At 42.3% G+C, this 15,824-nt stretch overlaps 1 protein-coding gene across 5 annotated transcripts in view; it reads right to left on the bottom strand.

The window, feature by feature from the left end:
* Nucleotides 1-15,824, bottom strand: part of WDFY3 (WD repeat and FYVE domain containing 3) — a 352,404-nt gene that overhangs the window by 81,708 nt on the left and 254,872 nt on the right. For 4 of the 5 annotated variants that reach the window (XM_068233510.1, XM_068233509.1, XM_068233511.1 and 1 more), the window contains 5 exons: nucleotides 15,159-15,341; nucleotides 12,770-12,927; nucleotides 11,863-11,940; nucleotides 10,545-10,772; nucleotides 7,579-7,641 (listed from right to left, as the gene is read on the bottom strand). In XM_068233510.1, the coding sequence (XP_068089611.1) occupies nucleotides 7,579-7,641; nucleotides 10,545-10,772; nucleotides 11,863-11,940; nucleotides 12,770-12,927; nucleotides 15,159-15,341 (710 nt within the window). The remainder of the gene's footprint in view (nucleotides 1-7,578; nucleotides 7,642-10,544; nucleotides 10,773-11,862; nucleotides 11,941-12,769; nucleotides 12,928-15,158; nucleotides 15,342-15,824) is intronic. The other variant, XM_068233512.1, reaches the window with a different exon arrangement.

The following is a 15,824-nucleotide window of genomic DNA, read 5'->3' as shown; positions in this document are numbered from 1 at the left end:
CTCTTCTACTCCCCTCCCACCTTCTTATCCCTCTCTTCTACTCCCCTCCTACTTTCTGTTCCTCTCTTCTACACCTCTCCCACCTTCCTATCCCTCTCTTCTACTCCCCTCCCACCTTCTTGTCCATCTCTTCTACTCCCCTCCCACCTTCTGTCCCTCGCTTCTACTCCCCTCCCACTTTCTGTTCCTCTCTTCTACTCCCCTCCTACTTTCTGTTCCTCTCTTCTACACCTCTCCCACCTTCCTATCCCTCTCTTCTACTCCCCTCCCACCTTCCTGTCCATCTCTTCTACTCCCCTCCCACCTTCTGTCCCTCTCTTCTACTCCCCTCCCACTTTCTGTTCCTCTCTTCTACACCTCTCCCACCTTCTGTCCCTCTCTTCCACTCCCCTCCCACCTTCTGCCCCTCTCTTCTACTCCCCTCCCACCTTCTGTCTCTCTCTTCTACTCCCCTCCCACCTTCTGTCCCTCTCTTCTACTCCCCTCCCACCTTCTGTCCCTCTCTTCTACTCCCCTCCCACCTTCTGTCCCTCTCTTCTACTCCCCTTCCACCTTCTGTCCCTCTCTTCTACTCCCCTTGCTAGATGTCCCCGCTACTTGCTGTCTTGTACTTTTCTCTCCTGACAGTTACTTGCAGCATCAACATCAGGGTGAATGTAGGCCATGCCAGATTATTGTAAAGAACCAGGGTTGGCCAAACTTTCAACTGTATACAGTATAAAACGTTAAACCTGCACCCAGGTGTTCAGTTTTGGCGTGGCATTTCAGTTATTTTCTTATCACTTGCTGAAGATGGATGAAGGTAATACACTTTCTGGTTAGGCCTAGGTGTACAGGGTAAAAAGGTTATAGCTTGGGAGTAGGGTGAGGGAGATGGGCTTTAGTTGTTACGTTTAAGCATTATGAAGGCGTTAACGTTGAGGTGGATGTTCAGGTTAGGCATCAGTAAGGTTAACATTGGTGTGGAGGTTAGATTTAAAGATCAGGATGAGAATAGCATTAAGGTGAAGGCTAGAGTTAGGGATCAAGAAGGGCAGAATATTATCGGCAGATTAGGCTTAGGCATCAGGAAGAGTTTAGGTTTAAAGTTCCGGATGAGAACAACATTGAGGGGTGGAGGTTAGATTTAAGGATCAGGATGAGAACAACATTGAGGTGGAGGTTAGATTTAAGGATCAGGATGAGAACAACATTGGAGAGGAGGTTAGATTTAAGGATCAGGATGAGAATAACATTAAGGTGGAAACTAGAGTTAGGGATCAGGAAGAGCATAACAGAGGGAGGTTAGGGTTTGGTTGAGAACAGGAATACCCAAAAAGGGCTAAAAAAAACAAAAACAAATGTAACGCCATCATTAATCTTGGTGGAGGGCTGCTTCACTTCACGGCTGTGAATTGTGAGCACTAATTATATTACATTGCTGTTTGTATATTGTTTTTTGCTGCTGCAATATCTGGAGGATTGTCTGTTGTGGTTCATCTGATATTAAGAAGCAAGTGTCAGTTTTTAAAAGTACAATTTTTTTTTCTTTTCCCTCTAGTTTGTTTTACAGCAGGCAATTGGCTAGGAGGAGGGACTAGCTGCAGCAGGAGGTATTTGGTCAGCTTCAGGACTTAGTACTGAGCTTGCTCAGTCTGTGGCTTGCTCACTAAATGGCTGCGACACAAGTGGCATAGGCATTAAAAACAGGCGTTACAACACAGGCACAAAGAGAGTGGTGAGAGGAAGTAGGTAAGGACTAAAAAAAACAAAAACAAAAAAAAAACCCCATCAATATTGCGGTTTTTTGCATTGGTTAGAATGTGCTAGGCACGCTGTGGTGTAGTCTTTAAATTTTGAGGACTCCACCCCAACTTCACTCACTCCACCTCCACTCCTCCACCCCTCCCGCCCCTCCTCCTCCCCTCCTCCCCCCTCCCGCCCCCTCCCGCCCCCTCCCCCCCCCCTTCTCCTCCCCACACTCACCAACTTTACTTACTCTCCCTTTCCTCCTCCCCAGCTACACTCAATCTCCCGTTTCATCTTTTACCGCCACAGTTTACTTTAAATAATTTTTCCCCACACAAAAGTCATCATGTTGGACTATGCTGTACAGTGTACATCCTGCAACATGTATGCATGCCTTGATCAGCGGATTGAGGGTGTTTACTGTTGCCCTGGGTGTGTGCGTGTTGCTCAGTTAGAGGCGGAAGTCGCAGAGCTAAATAAGCATCTCGCAACACTGAGAAGCATACACAACATGGAGAAGAGCTTGGATCTCACGATCCAGACACTGGATGGAACCGTTGAAGATGAGGAGGGTGGAGTACAGCCGGACCAAGAAGCAGAGGCAGCTGCTAGTTGGGTCACAGTTAGAAGGGGTAGGGGAAAAAGTGGCAGGGAGGCTAGTCCCGAGTTGTCCCTCACTAATAAGTATGCTTGTTTGCGTAATATTGGGGAGGATGATTCAGGAGTAGCAATGCTGCAGCAGGATGTGCTCCTTAGCAACCAAGGGGCAGACTGCTGTAACGAGAAAGGGAATAGGAGTGCAGCTAAGGCTAGACAGGTACTGGTGGTAGGGGATTCAATTATTAGGCGCACAGATAGGGTAATCTGTCGAAGAAACCGCGAATGCCGTACAGTCTGTTGCCTCCCGGGTGCTCGGGTTCGGCATGTAGCGGAAAGAATTGACAGATTACTGGGTGGGGCTGGGGAAGACCCGGCTGTCATGGTACACATTGGCACCAATGACAAAGTTAGTGGGAGATGGAAGGTCCTCAAAAAGGATTTTCAGGTACTTGGAGATAAACTTAAAGCAAGGACCTCCAAGGTGGTGTTTTCTGAAATACTGCCAGTGCCACGTGCTACATCTGAGAGACAGAGGGAGCTTAGGGAGTTAAATAAGTGGCTGAGAAATTGGTGTAGGAAGGAAGGGTTTGGGTTCCTGGAGAACTGGGCAGACTTTGCAGTCGGCTACAGGTTCTACAGCAGGGATGGGCTGCACCTTAATGGGGAGGGTGCAGCTGCATTGGGGGAGAAGATGGCTAAACGGTTGGAGGAGATTTTAAACTAGGATCTGGGGGGAGGCGGGAGGATAAAGTCTCAATACGTAGACAAGATGAGGTAAAAAGACAGTGGGAACCTATCATTATGGAGGGCGGAGAGGGGGGTGGGGACAGTGTAAAGATTAAGAAGGTTGGTAAAAATTCAAGTAGCCAATTTCATGTAAACAAAATTGGTAAATGTGGTGGTAAAAATATAAAGTGCATGGTAACCAATGCTCGGAGCCTTGCAAATAAAATAGACGAACTAGAGTTCATTCTGAATGACAAAGGCTATGACATTGTGGGAATAACCGAGACATGGATGGATGAAAGCCATGACTGGATAGCTAATTTAAAAGGATACAATGTGTTTAGGAGGGATAGAACAGGGAAAAAAGGTGGAGGGGTTTGTCTCTTTGTTAAGAATTCTCTTACAGCTGTCCTCAACGATGAGATGGAGGAAGATTGCGAAGATGTGGAGTCCGTTTGGGTAAATATTCATGGTGGAAATAAAAGTTGCCAATTGCTTATTGGGGTATGCTACAGGCCACCTCTTATTAATGAAGCTGCAGAACTGCGATTACTACAACAGATTGAAAAAGCTGCAGGTAAAAATGAGGTCATAATTATGGGCGACTTCAACTTTCCAGACATTGACTGGAGTATTGAGGCTACCCATTCTGGTAAAAGCAGCAGATTTCTGGCAGCACTACAGGACAATTACTTGACTCAAATGGTAACTGAACCAAATAGGGGGAATGCGTTACTGGATCTGATCATTTCTAATAGACCAGATAATGTATCAAATGTGCAGGTTCAAGAACATTTGGGAAATAGTGATCACAACATGATAACGTTTGATCTGGTGACTGATAGGCCACGGGGCAGTGGGACCACTAAAACTATGAATTTTAGAAAAGCAAAGTTCACTCAAATTAGGCAGGCACTAAGTTTGGTGAACTGGGATAATGTACTACAAGGGGAAGACACTGAAGGGAAATGGCAAGCTTTTAAACTTATACTCAATCAATACTGTAGTATGTATATCCCATATGGAAACAAAATGTCTAGGAATAAAAAAAGGCCTCTATGGATGAATAGAAAGGTTAAAGATAAAATGAAGAGGAAAAAGAATGTCTATAAGGTCTTAAAACAGGAGGGGACCGAGGCTGCACTAAGCAATTATAAGGAGTGCAATAAAAATTGTAAAAAAGAAATTAGGCAGGCAAAGATTGAAGCTGAAAAACAAATCGCTAAGGATATCAAATCTAACCCAAAAAAGTTTTACAAGTACATTAACTCTAAAAAAAGAAAGGTTGACTGTATAGGACTCCTAAAGGATGAGGATGGGAACTCAATGGTGGATGACCAAGGTAAGGCAGAGTTATTAAATGCTTTCTTTGCTTCTGTCTTAACAAAAGAAACAGCACTGTTGCAAACTACAGAGGCGGAAGAGTCTCAATCTTCTAACTGTAATATTAAATACTTAACGCAGGAAGAAGTGAAGGCAAGACTAAATAAATTAAAAATAGACAAGGCACCTGGTCCGGATGGCATGCATCCTCGGGTCCTAAGGGAATTAAGTTCAGTTATAGATAAACCCCTTTATCTTATCTTTTGTGACTCTCTTGCAACTGGCAGTGTCCCAGTGGATTGGCGTACAGCCCACGTTTTCCCATTATTTAAGAAGGGCAAAAAATCTGATCCAGGAAATTATAGACCTGTAAGTTTAACATCAGTTGTATGCAAACTATTTGAGGGGTTACTAAGAGATACTATACATGACTTCATAGTAGAAAATAATCTTATTTCTCAGCATCAACATGGGTTTACTAAAGACAGGTCCTGTTTGACTAACATGCTCAGCTTTTATGAGGTAGTGAATGCTAATATGGATATTGGGAATGCTGTAGATGTGATATACTTGGACTTTGCAAAGGCCTTCGACACTGTTCCCCACAAAAGTCTGGTGCAAAAGTTGAGGATGCAAGGACTGGGGAAGAGTCTGTGTTCATGGATAGGGAACTGGCTAATGGACAGAAAACAAAGAGTTGTGGTCAATGGATCGTACTCAAAATGGGAGACTGTTAGCAGTGGGGTCCCACAGGGGGTCTGTTCTGGGTCCAGTGCTCTTCAATTTATTTATTAATGACCTAGTAGATGCAGTAGTGAGCAATGTTGCTATTTTTGCAGATGATACAAAATTGTGCAGAATCATCAACTCTCAGGAAGATAGTGTCATATTGCAACAGGATCTGGATAGGATGGCTATATGGGCACATACATGGCAGATGAAATTCAATGTTGACAAATGTAAGGTCATGCATTTTGGACGTACTAATGGGCTAGCACCATACAAAATAAATGGGATACAGTTGGGGACATCAAACTTGGAGAAGGACTTAGGAGTACTCATTGACAACAAGTTAAATAATCGTACTCAATGCCAAGCAGCTGCAGCTAAAGCTAACAAAATTTTGGGATGCATTAAAAGGGAAATAAAAACTCGAGATGCTAGCATAATATTGCCCCTGTTTAACTCTCTAGTAAGGCCACATCTGGAATATGGAATTCAGTTCTGGGCACCACATTACAAAAAAGATATTGCAGTTTTAGAGCAGGTGCAGAGACAAGCAACAAAATTGATGCGTGGGATGGAAGGTCTCACTTATCGAGAAAGGTTAGATAAACTGGGTTTATTTAGTCTAGATAAAAGACGCCTTAGAGGGGATCTAATTAACATGTATAAATACATCAGAGGGCAATATAATACCTTGGCGGATGAGCTTTTTGTCCCTAGGCCTTCTCAAAGGACTAGAGGACATGACATGCGCATGGAGGAAAAACGTTTTAACCATTTATTTAGGAAAGGGTTCTTTACAGTAAGAGTGATTAAGATGTGGAATGCATTGCCACAGGAAGTCGTTATGGCAAACTCTATACCTGCATTTAAAGGGGGCTTAGATGCTTTCCTTGCGTTGAAAGACATCCATGGCTACAATTACTAGGTAATGCCTAATGATGTTGATCCAGGGATTTTATCTGATTGCCATCTGGAGTCGGGAAGGAATTTTTCCCTTTAGGGGCTAATTGGACCATGCCTTGTAAGGGTTTTTTCGCCTTCCTCTGGATCAACAGGGATATGTGAGGGAGCAGGCTGGTGTTGTACTTTATACTGGTTGAACTCGATGGACGTATGTCTTTTTTCAACCAAAATAACTATGTAACTATGTAACTATGAACACAATAGTACAGTAGTGGGTAATGGGTGTTAGGACACCTTCTAGAAAACAAACAAACACAGGAAACAAAAACAGGAGCCCAATCGTGTAGTATGTCAAGACAAAATGGTGGATGTAGATAGTATCTACTCACAAAGGTGAGTTGCAGGGGGGCAACCGACCGCAGGAAGCAGGTGGAGACAATTAACCCGACTCCACTCGGGGTGGTCGCTAGGGACCTGGATGCGGTCGTTCAACTTGGTAAAAGAAAGGAGACAGATGTCCACCGTGGTGTGAACCACGTTTGTTCTGTCTTCACCCCTCAAACTGGAAACGTGTATGGGTTAGAGATGCAATATATGGTTTAAAGAGGCACCCTGGTGGTTTATAAAAGCATTTAAAAACAGTTTAAAAGCGAAAACAGGTTTGAGGTTGCTTACCTCTTGATGACAAATCTTTGTAAAGACAAAAGATTTTATTGGTAGCACAGAGCCTGCGCTACCAATAAAATCTTTTGTCTTTACAAAGATTTGTGGTCATTGAGGTAAGCAACCTTAAACCTTTTTTTGCTTTTAAACGGTTTTTAAATGCTTCGATAAACCACCAGGGCGCCTCTTTAAACCATATAGTACAATAGTACAGTATCGGGAAAAGCATAAAATAGATATCCTGACTTTCACTTGGGGATTCTTGCCCTCAATCCAACATGCATCCCAAATACATGTAATGGTTACAAATATTTTTTTTTTTTTTTTAGTATGCAGTTACTACATGTTCCATTACATAAAAATGGCAAAACCTACATGAATAATCAAAAATGTGAAATGCATATACATTTCTTGTAACACAGTCACAGCATAAATTGAGCACCCCTTACCCCTTAGATTTAATAGGATTCAGAAAAATATGTCCACGACGCTGATGTTAAAAGTTGTATAAACATTTATTAAAATTTAGACAGGTTATGTAAATACCTGATCCTAAACGGATTACACACACACCCTTACTGCAGTGAGTTGTAGATTTTAATAGGAACATGTAAATGCAACATAGTTTAAGTAGAAATAGAAAGTTAAGTATACACTGTAATCATGAATCATGGTACACAGCTATGCACCAATAAACATGCTAAGTCACAATGCAGCCCCATTTTAGAGTAGTTTAGAGCATATGCTACTAATCTTAACAGGGAAAGTAATAGGCAGTAGTGTTGTTAGATTGTACTCAAGCAGCACGGCACTGAATGATGCCCTTAGAAATAGAAGCGCTGTTAGAACATGCTTCAGTGATAATTTCCAGTGCAGCCTTTGCATCAAAACTTCACTCACTTTTACCTTGTCATGAGCTACCATGAAGACACCATCAGAGTTTTCAGGCAGTGTACATTGAAAGTCAGACTAAAAAAATGAGGTATTCAGTATAAACATCAGAATAATACATTCTATTTGACAGAAGTCACAGCCATCAATGGATACAGAAAATTAAGAAAAAACTAACATTTAAAGATAACCAAATAAATTAGAGAACATAGCCCCCTATGTCTGCGGAAAACAATTTCTTGACAGTTATCCTATACAATAAAACCCCCGTGTCCCTGCGTCCTTTTGTGTCCCTGCGTCTGTGCTTTTGCCCTACCTACAGCACCCTGGGGACAGCAGGAGGAAAGGGCCAGAGGGGAGGGCGTGTGTACGCGGGCGTGTGCGCTGACCTGTGGGTAATGCGGCGGTGGTGGCGGAAGGTGCGGGGGGGGGGGGGTTGTGAGGGCAGAGGCCTAGCACCCGTTATTGTAACGGGCCTTAGGTCTAGCATGTAAATAAAGGACTCTCAGTCCCGGTATATAATCCATACACTTGCTTAAAGCTGTGGGCCTAGAAATTTTGTTTCAGCCAATCAAAACGAGGAGCTGTCAAATAGCCATCAGCTGGTTATTCAACAAGCAGCTCAACACTCAAGTTAACCATACACCATCAATAGGCTTGACATCAGATTCAATATAAACACTTCTGAAGAAAAGGTATTGAAACTATGGCCTCTTATTGATAGTACAGGGTAGAGGAAGCATGAGTAGCAGGAGTGGGTGAGCAAGGTTCCATATAGTTTTGTACTGCTTCAAGCAGCAGCAAGTGTTCAGCTGTCTATATTAGATAAAATGTAGCAGCATTCTTGTCTAATATCGAATTGTACAGAGTGATCCCACAGGTAAAACATCCATATCTGGAAGATTATTATTATTATTATTATTATTTATTAGATTTATATAGCGCCAACATATTACGCAGCGCTGTACAATAAATAGGCTTACAGACAATGAAAACCGGGTTGACAGAACAATACAGGTAACGGACCATAGATACAACAATACAGGTAATAGCAATAAGATACACAACACAATGCAGATAATAGTACAATGCCAGATCATAAACTGGAATGGTAGTGGTAAAAAATTACCAGTTCCAAATTCTGGGTAAAGTGCACACAGTCAAGTATGATACACAAGGGAAGAGGGCCCTGCCAAAGGCTTACAATCTAGAGGGAGGGGCTGGTGACACAAAAGGAGGGGGTGCATCAAGAAGTTATTGGCAGAAAGGATTAGGGTAGTGTCGAGTTGATGTAGGCCTCCTTGAAGAAGTGAGTTTTGAGTGCTTTTTTGAAGGTGTTGAAGGTGGGAGCGAGCCTGATGGGCAGCGGGAGAGAGTTCCACAGGATAGGGGCAGCTCTAGTGAAGTCCTGCAGTCTGGCATGGGAGTGCGAGATGCGTGGGGTGGTTAAGAGGAGGTCGTTGGAGGAGCGAAGTGGGCGGCCAGGTGTATATCTGCTGACCAGGTCAGAGATGTAGGTTGGGCAGGACTTGTGTAAGGATTTGTATGCCAAACATAGGATCTTGAAGTTGATTCTGAAGTGAATTGGAAGCCAATGAAGGGATTTGCGTAGGGGAGTTGTGGAGACAGAGCGGTGGGAGGAGTAGATGAGTCTGGCTGCTGCGTTCATGATGGATTTTAGGGGGGCGATGCGGTTTTGAGGAAGGCCTGACAAGAGGGAGTTGCAGTAGTCCAGGCGGGAGATGATGAGGGCATGGACAAGGAGTTTGGTAGTGTCTGGGGTCAGGAAAGGCCGGATCTTGGAGATGTTGCGTAAGTGGAAATAGCAGGCTCTAGCTACGGTTTGGATGTGGGAGGTGAAGGAGAGGGCCGAGTCTAGGGTGACACCCAGGCAGCGGGCTTGTGTGGTTGGATGAATGATTGTGCCATTGACAGTGACATAGAGGTCAGTGGGGGGTGAAGCTGCACGGGGCGGGAAGATTAGGAGCTCAGTCTTATCCAGGTTTAATTTTAGGAACCTGGCAGACATCCACGATGAAATAGCTGAGAGACCAGAGGATACCTTCTCCATGGTGGTGGTGGAGAGGTCAGTGGTATGGATGAAATCTTTTAGATGACTAGTGTGTGGGCACCTTTAATAAGAACAGTCTAAGCATACAATAAATCACCAGCACTAAAATGAATGCAGGTCATATGTATGACTTTTCTGTGTAAGGACAGAGAGTCAGCCAAGATATGAGCTCACAGATAGAAACACCATTGTAAATCTTCACATGGACAGAAACCAAGACAGGGCACTGGATCCATGAACAGCAGCCAGGTTATTCCCACCACAACACCAGCAGTGGATGAAGGCAGCTGCGCCTCAGACTGGCTGCTGTTTATAGATCTAGTGCCCAGACTCTGTTTCGGCCTGTGTGAAGCTGGAGACTTTGGCTAAATGCTTTTGTCTCCCTGGGCCATGGGAGTTGTGCATGTTGGAAGAATAATTTGCTCCTTATTACTGGTTTCACACTTGCAGATGTCATGTACAGTACATACATACTACTGCCTTTAAAGACACCCTAACCATCTCCCTTTGCTCTACTGATAGTTTATTGTAATTTGCAAGCTTCCAAAATAAGACAATGGACAGCAAAGCATACATTTAGCTAGAACTATGTCACATCTAAAGAGATCTGCATAAGCAAAATACTTCATAAATCGACACCACACCTCCTATATCCCTCCAGCAGCAACTTGAAACTTCATAGAGTTGCAGAAGCAACAAGATGATGCCTTAATAGACTGTTGCACTACAATACGAATCTGTGGAGTCCGATTGCTGCTGGTGTAATACGATTCAGAGCAGCTTCACTGGATGGAATTGGTAGCACTGTATGAGCAATATGTTGCTGCTACAAACCTGTGTAACTATATGTAATACATATAAAATGCAGCAGTATGAAATACTGAGAAAATGATGTTAAACTATAACTCACCATTGTGCTACTATCTTGCTCCACGTCTGGGATGTAGGGATAATGAATGTAGAACATGTCATTTCTCACAACCTTCTTCCTCATTCTGCATGGCCCTTCTGTCATTTCTAGCATCCATTTATCCAAGTGGGAGCCAATGGGCGGTCCCCAGAGTCCCCTCTCTCTAAGCAGCTCATACTCAATCTGGTTCCATTCTTCTGTTACGTATTTCAAAGCATTCTGTTGGCGCTATTTACAGAGTAAACATTAAAAATGTTAATGTAGGGAAAACACAGAATGAAACCATATTCCCTACATTACTAAGTGTTGATGATGGTTGCTTTTAGCAGTTAGAAACTAGATACTGTGATGGCTTACTTTTATGCTGCCCATACGCCTCAGGCCAATTCCCAATCAATATCAGCATGAAATATCTCAGGAATCGGTCTCATAATGCTAAATTCGTTGCTGCCCCCCTAACGTTTATTTGCCCACTGTCCGTACATTAACCACTTCGGTACCAGCAGCCTCTGCCCCCTTAAGGACCAGAGGCGGCTGGTACGCTAAAACATGCATACCGACGAATCGCTACAATAATCCGTTGCTCCCACCGGTCACGCCGCTCTGTCCCCGCTGCAGGCTGCTCTCTCTATGACGGCAGAGCGCTGTGCGCCGGTGAGGAGCCGCTTTCATTGGCTCCTGATCCTGTCACTCAATGTAAGCTAATGGGGATTGGCTTACAGGAATGACAGGGCCAGGAGCCAATGAAAACGGCTCCTGCCCGGCTCACAGTGCTCTGCCCTCATCGAGACGGCAGGGCTGCTAATTGCGGCAGGTGGAAAGCGGCGAGGTCGGGCAGGGACCCGCGGTGAATGGGACGTAGAGTTTACGTCCTGTCAGAACCGCAGCGCCACCCGCCCGACGTAGATTTATACTGCGGCGGTCTGCAAAAAGATTAAAATACTTTACCTGTCCTCTGTTGCCCACTGCGATGCTCCTCCTCCTTCTGCACTGGCACCACACATGGCTACGGGCATACAGCATGTGGGGCGCATGTGTGTTGTGTCACACATGCTATATGCCGACAGCGACTGGGGCACATTTACATTTGGGGGGGGGGGGGGGGGGGACAGCACCCGGTGGTTCCATCGCGTTCGTTGCTCCAGCTATTGCACAGCGCTACCACCGCACACCCAATCGACCACACTGGCTTGAGAATTCCTAGCATGTCCGATCGATACATTCAACCAATTTCGACCCGTTGTTTGGATATCAGTTTCTGTACATCAATGACCAAGCATGCACCAAGACAGGCGAAGCAGACGTTTTAATTTCTTACCTCTTGGTATTCTTTGTACTGCATATCCACCAGGTCCCGAACAACAGAAATGTGAGTGAATATCCACTGGGAGATTTCCTGGATAAGAAAATAGCAGCAGTAACATACATGAATATAGACAGAAGGTCACAAGTGAAATAGCAACATTTTTCTTGATAGAACATAATTGTGCCAATGATGCTTGCAATCTGTCAATATAGCTCTTCTATGGTGGCCACACATGATGTAATCATTCAAACTTATTGATTCTAACAAAATGATTGAAGGTTAAATTGTGCCCACAAACAAACAACTGTATCTTTTAAATTACTGCATCTAACAACTTTTCAGTTCTATTATATTTTGCGAGGAGAAACAACTGCTTAAAATATAATTCAATGTAAACAAGGGGAAAATTTGTATTTAAATTTATGGTTGATTTAATAGTATTACAAAAATCAGTTCAAATGAGTTCTGACCACCCAAAAAGTAATGTTTATGGGCAAGTTTCCAAAATAATTTGTACATCTGCAGGGTAAACCTGCGGGGTAAAGACTAGGTAAACCATGTACATTTTCCAAATACATCTATAAAATGTTTTTATTTTAAAATACCATCCACGTGTCCAGCCTTTCAGAGCTAGGGAATAACGTTTTTAGGTGGTTTCCCATTGTCCCCTAGTAAGTTATACTTTTTATTGGATAGCTAAATATATTTAGATGCAAACTTTCAAAAAAGTTTAAATTCCTTTTTTTCAGGTGAGTGCGAGTATGACAGCTAGTGATATCGCTATGTAGCATATAAATATACAATAATAAGCCTAGTAAACGGTTCCCCTACACAGCATGTTTTCTCCCATTTTCACAGAGTACTAAAGCTTTTGTCACATTAAATCAGTATGTGATGAACAACTCACTATGCATAATACCTGTGTGGAGAGGTTGTGCTTATTTAGGCCACTCTCCTTACGATTTCTTCTTGAGCCAGTTAGCTTGGAAAGGCCGAAGCCACTACTGACACGTGACAGCTTGGACTGAGAACTTGGGATCAATGCCTCACCCCGACTGATGCATTTCTTTTCATAAGCTGTCAAAGCAAAATTTATGTGGGATAACAATATTTTTCAAAAATTACAACACAGGTTAATAACATTATAATGGCATAGTAATTGCTAAAACAGTCATTTTTATATTAAAATTATCAGATTCTGCAGCACTGTTTAAAGAAATGTCTTCTATATAAAATGATAGTTATAAGGGCTCTTTTCCACTAGCAATCGCTAGCGTTCGCGCTGAACGCTAGCGATTCAGCAAATGTACAAAATTTTGTGGCGATTTCCCGGCGTTTGCGATCGTGATTTTGCTATGCTGTGCCCTGCATAGCAAAATCACGGCAATAATCGTTCCGCCGCGTGATTGCGATTAGGTAAAAAAATGAATCGCGGTACTGGAAATGATCTACTGCGATTCCTATGTTAAAAGCAAACCGTAGCGATTTGGAAAATCACTATCGGTTTGCAATTTTGCGATTCAGCAATCGCAAACGCCGTAGTGGAAAAGGGCCCTCAAGGAGCATTTGCTGGTCATGACATAATCCATCGCATAGATCACAGTAGGGCATAGTGATGCCTTGAGAATAGTGAATAAGCTCATGATGTGTGATGGCGCTATTACAAGTAGCCATGCTCATTTTTCTTGTTTTGTGTGTGTAGGACTTTTTGCCATGAGCTTTCTCAAACAAGGCCCAATTAATGCCATTCCAGTGTCAAGATCTAGCTAAATGAATACTATTGCAACTTTGTGCTATTTCTTGTATTTTTCTGCAGAAGGACATGAAAAAATATTAACACTCCACTTCCTGTATTAAAATGATGATGGGGTAAGTTATAGAGGTTCTGTTCCTTTCATTATTAGCAAAGGATAGCAGAACGACAAACCAACGCCAGCAACTGAGATTCAGCAATGGCAGCTGTGATATTAGCAGCTACCAGTCACTGCCTGGCATCACAGGAAGAACAGTTTTCTGTCCAATAAACATCAGTATAGGAGTCAGCATCAACCACTCCCAATAGGCCTGCAGTACAGCTAGAATGATGCCATAAAGATAGTCAAAACTATTTGAATGTATCTGCCTTTATTTTCTAAAAGCTCTAAACTAAACCCAATCAGAGGAGGATCAGGAATACACATTGTAGATGTTGTAAGTGCTTACAGTTCCTCTAATTATGAATGACAGCATGACAGTAACATTTCCAAAACAGTACCATTAATAATTAACTAGGGTCAGTTAATGAGGCAATAAGATTAGTAAGTCTGAAAGTTGAACAGATGTTGGTCTAATAATGACTATAAAGTTTATAATAACTCTATTGAAGAGTTTGGTCAAACAAAGCAAATCTCAAATCCATTAGCACAAATTGTCTATTGAGCATACAGTAAAAATGGTTGTTAGTAACCAGGAAAAATAGGTCAAAGAACTCTAAATCCTATATTCTGCAACTTTATATTAATACTCATAAGTAAATATTGAATTTCAAAATGGGAAATAGAAGAAATATCTACCAATAGGCCTACTGAAAGCAGACTACTAGAGATAAAAAGAAAGGCTTAATCTGTTTCAGGCAATAACATCAAAGATCTGCAGAAGGAAACCACAATATCTTGCTGTGATTGGACTGTATCTAATTTTGGGGAGTTCAATATTGAAGAACTAAAATGCCTGGTTTAATTCCATGATTACTATTCATGCTTTAGCTTATGCTATTATGTTTAATATTACAGCATTGTATCCTTGGCTTCCATTTTTTGCTTCTGTTCTATACATTTCAATTGTAGGGGTGGAAGTACTCTCAAAGGGAAAAAAATAGCAATAATATTGAATGGTAAGTGATAGATGTGCTTGCCTCATTATTTCGCTTATTTCCCTAAAATTGGCAGTACACTATAATTTCCTTACTCTTGTCTAGTAATCTGTAGTACTACAATAAAGTAGTACATACATCTGCTATAATTAAAATTAACAGCTCATAGCCTTATGTAACCCATCAAGCTACAGGTTTTTTTTTTCCTAATGTATTTTTTTTCAACAAACATTTGAAAGGTAATGTAAACAAAACTAAGAAAACAAGGCATACCGGCAAAGAACGATATGGGCAACACAAAACAAAACCAAGACAACAAAAAGCATGGCAAACAGTGCAAACATGTAGTGCTGCTGAAATACAAAATTAACACAAATAAATGTACTTAAATGTTGCAGAAAACCAGCTGTCCATAAACAATGCATGAAAAAACGTGCCTGTTCTTAAAATGGCTTACCAAGGTGGCTCTGCCAAGAACGCAGCGTTGCTTCTTCAATAGTAGACTTGACAGTTGCGATATCCACATGTCCTCGGTCATTGACAAGAAATGTCACTTTGAACATATCCTCCAGAACTTGCTTCTTGCTGAGAATCAACTCTATCCAAACCCTGTTGACAGCTTTCAACAGAAGCTGGCGCCCTGCAAAACACAGTCCGCATCATTCTGACAGTTTAGTGCACCAGCAATGTGCAAAGCATTTGGAAGATAAAATGCATTTACAGCTTTCATAACCCTTTATGTCTGATGGTTGAAGGTAGCCAGGAAACAAAAGTACGCAAGCAGTTTACATTGGCTTTTTCTGAGCCTTAAAAATAAATTGACAGAGTTTAATGTTAAATAAACCAATGATACTGTGAGTGAAACTATCCATCTGTCAGTTATAAGTATTTGTTAATGGGCTGCATCTCATCTACAGATGAAGTTAGAACTAGTAATTATGTCAAGCTCACATCCTAGCAACAAGCTTGAAAAGGATGCAAGCCAATAGCAAGGACAACTATGCAATGCCAGATATGCTCCAGCCTGAATATCACTTTTAAATTGCTTGTCAATTTACTGAGGCAGGGAACACACTTGTCTTTCAGTTTTCCGCGCGCGTTTTCCTGCATACTTTTTCTGCAC

Source organism: Hyperolius riggenbachi, chromosome 1 (genome assembly GCF_040937935.1).
Source record: "Hyperolius riggenbachi isolate aHypRig1 chromosome 1, aHypRig1.pri, whole genome shotgun sequence".
In the NCBI taxonomy this organism is placed as follows: Eukaryota; Metazoa; Chordata; class Amphibia; order Anura; family Hyperoliidae; genus Hyperolius; species Hyperolius riggenbachi.
The sequence above is the reverse complement of the archived record's forward strand: the minus strand, read 5'-3'. Positions and strand labels throughout refer to the sequence as shown.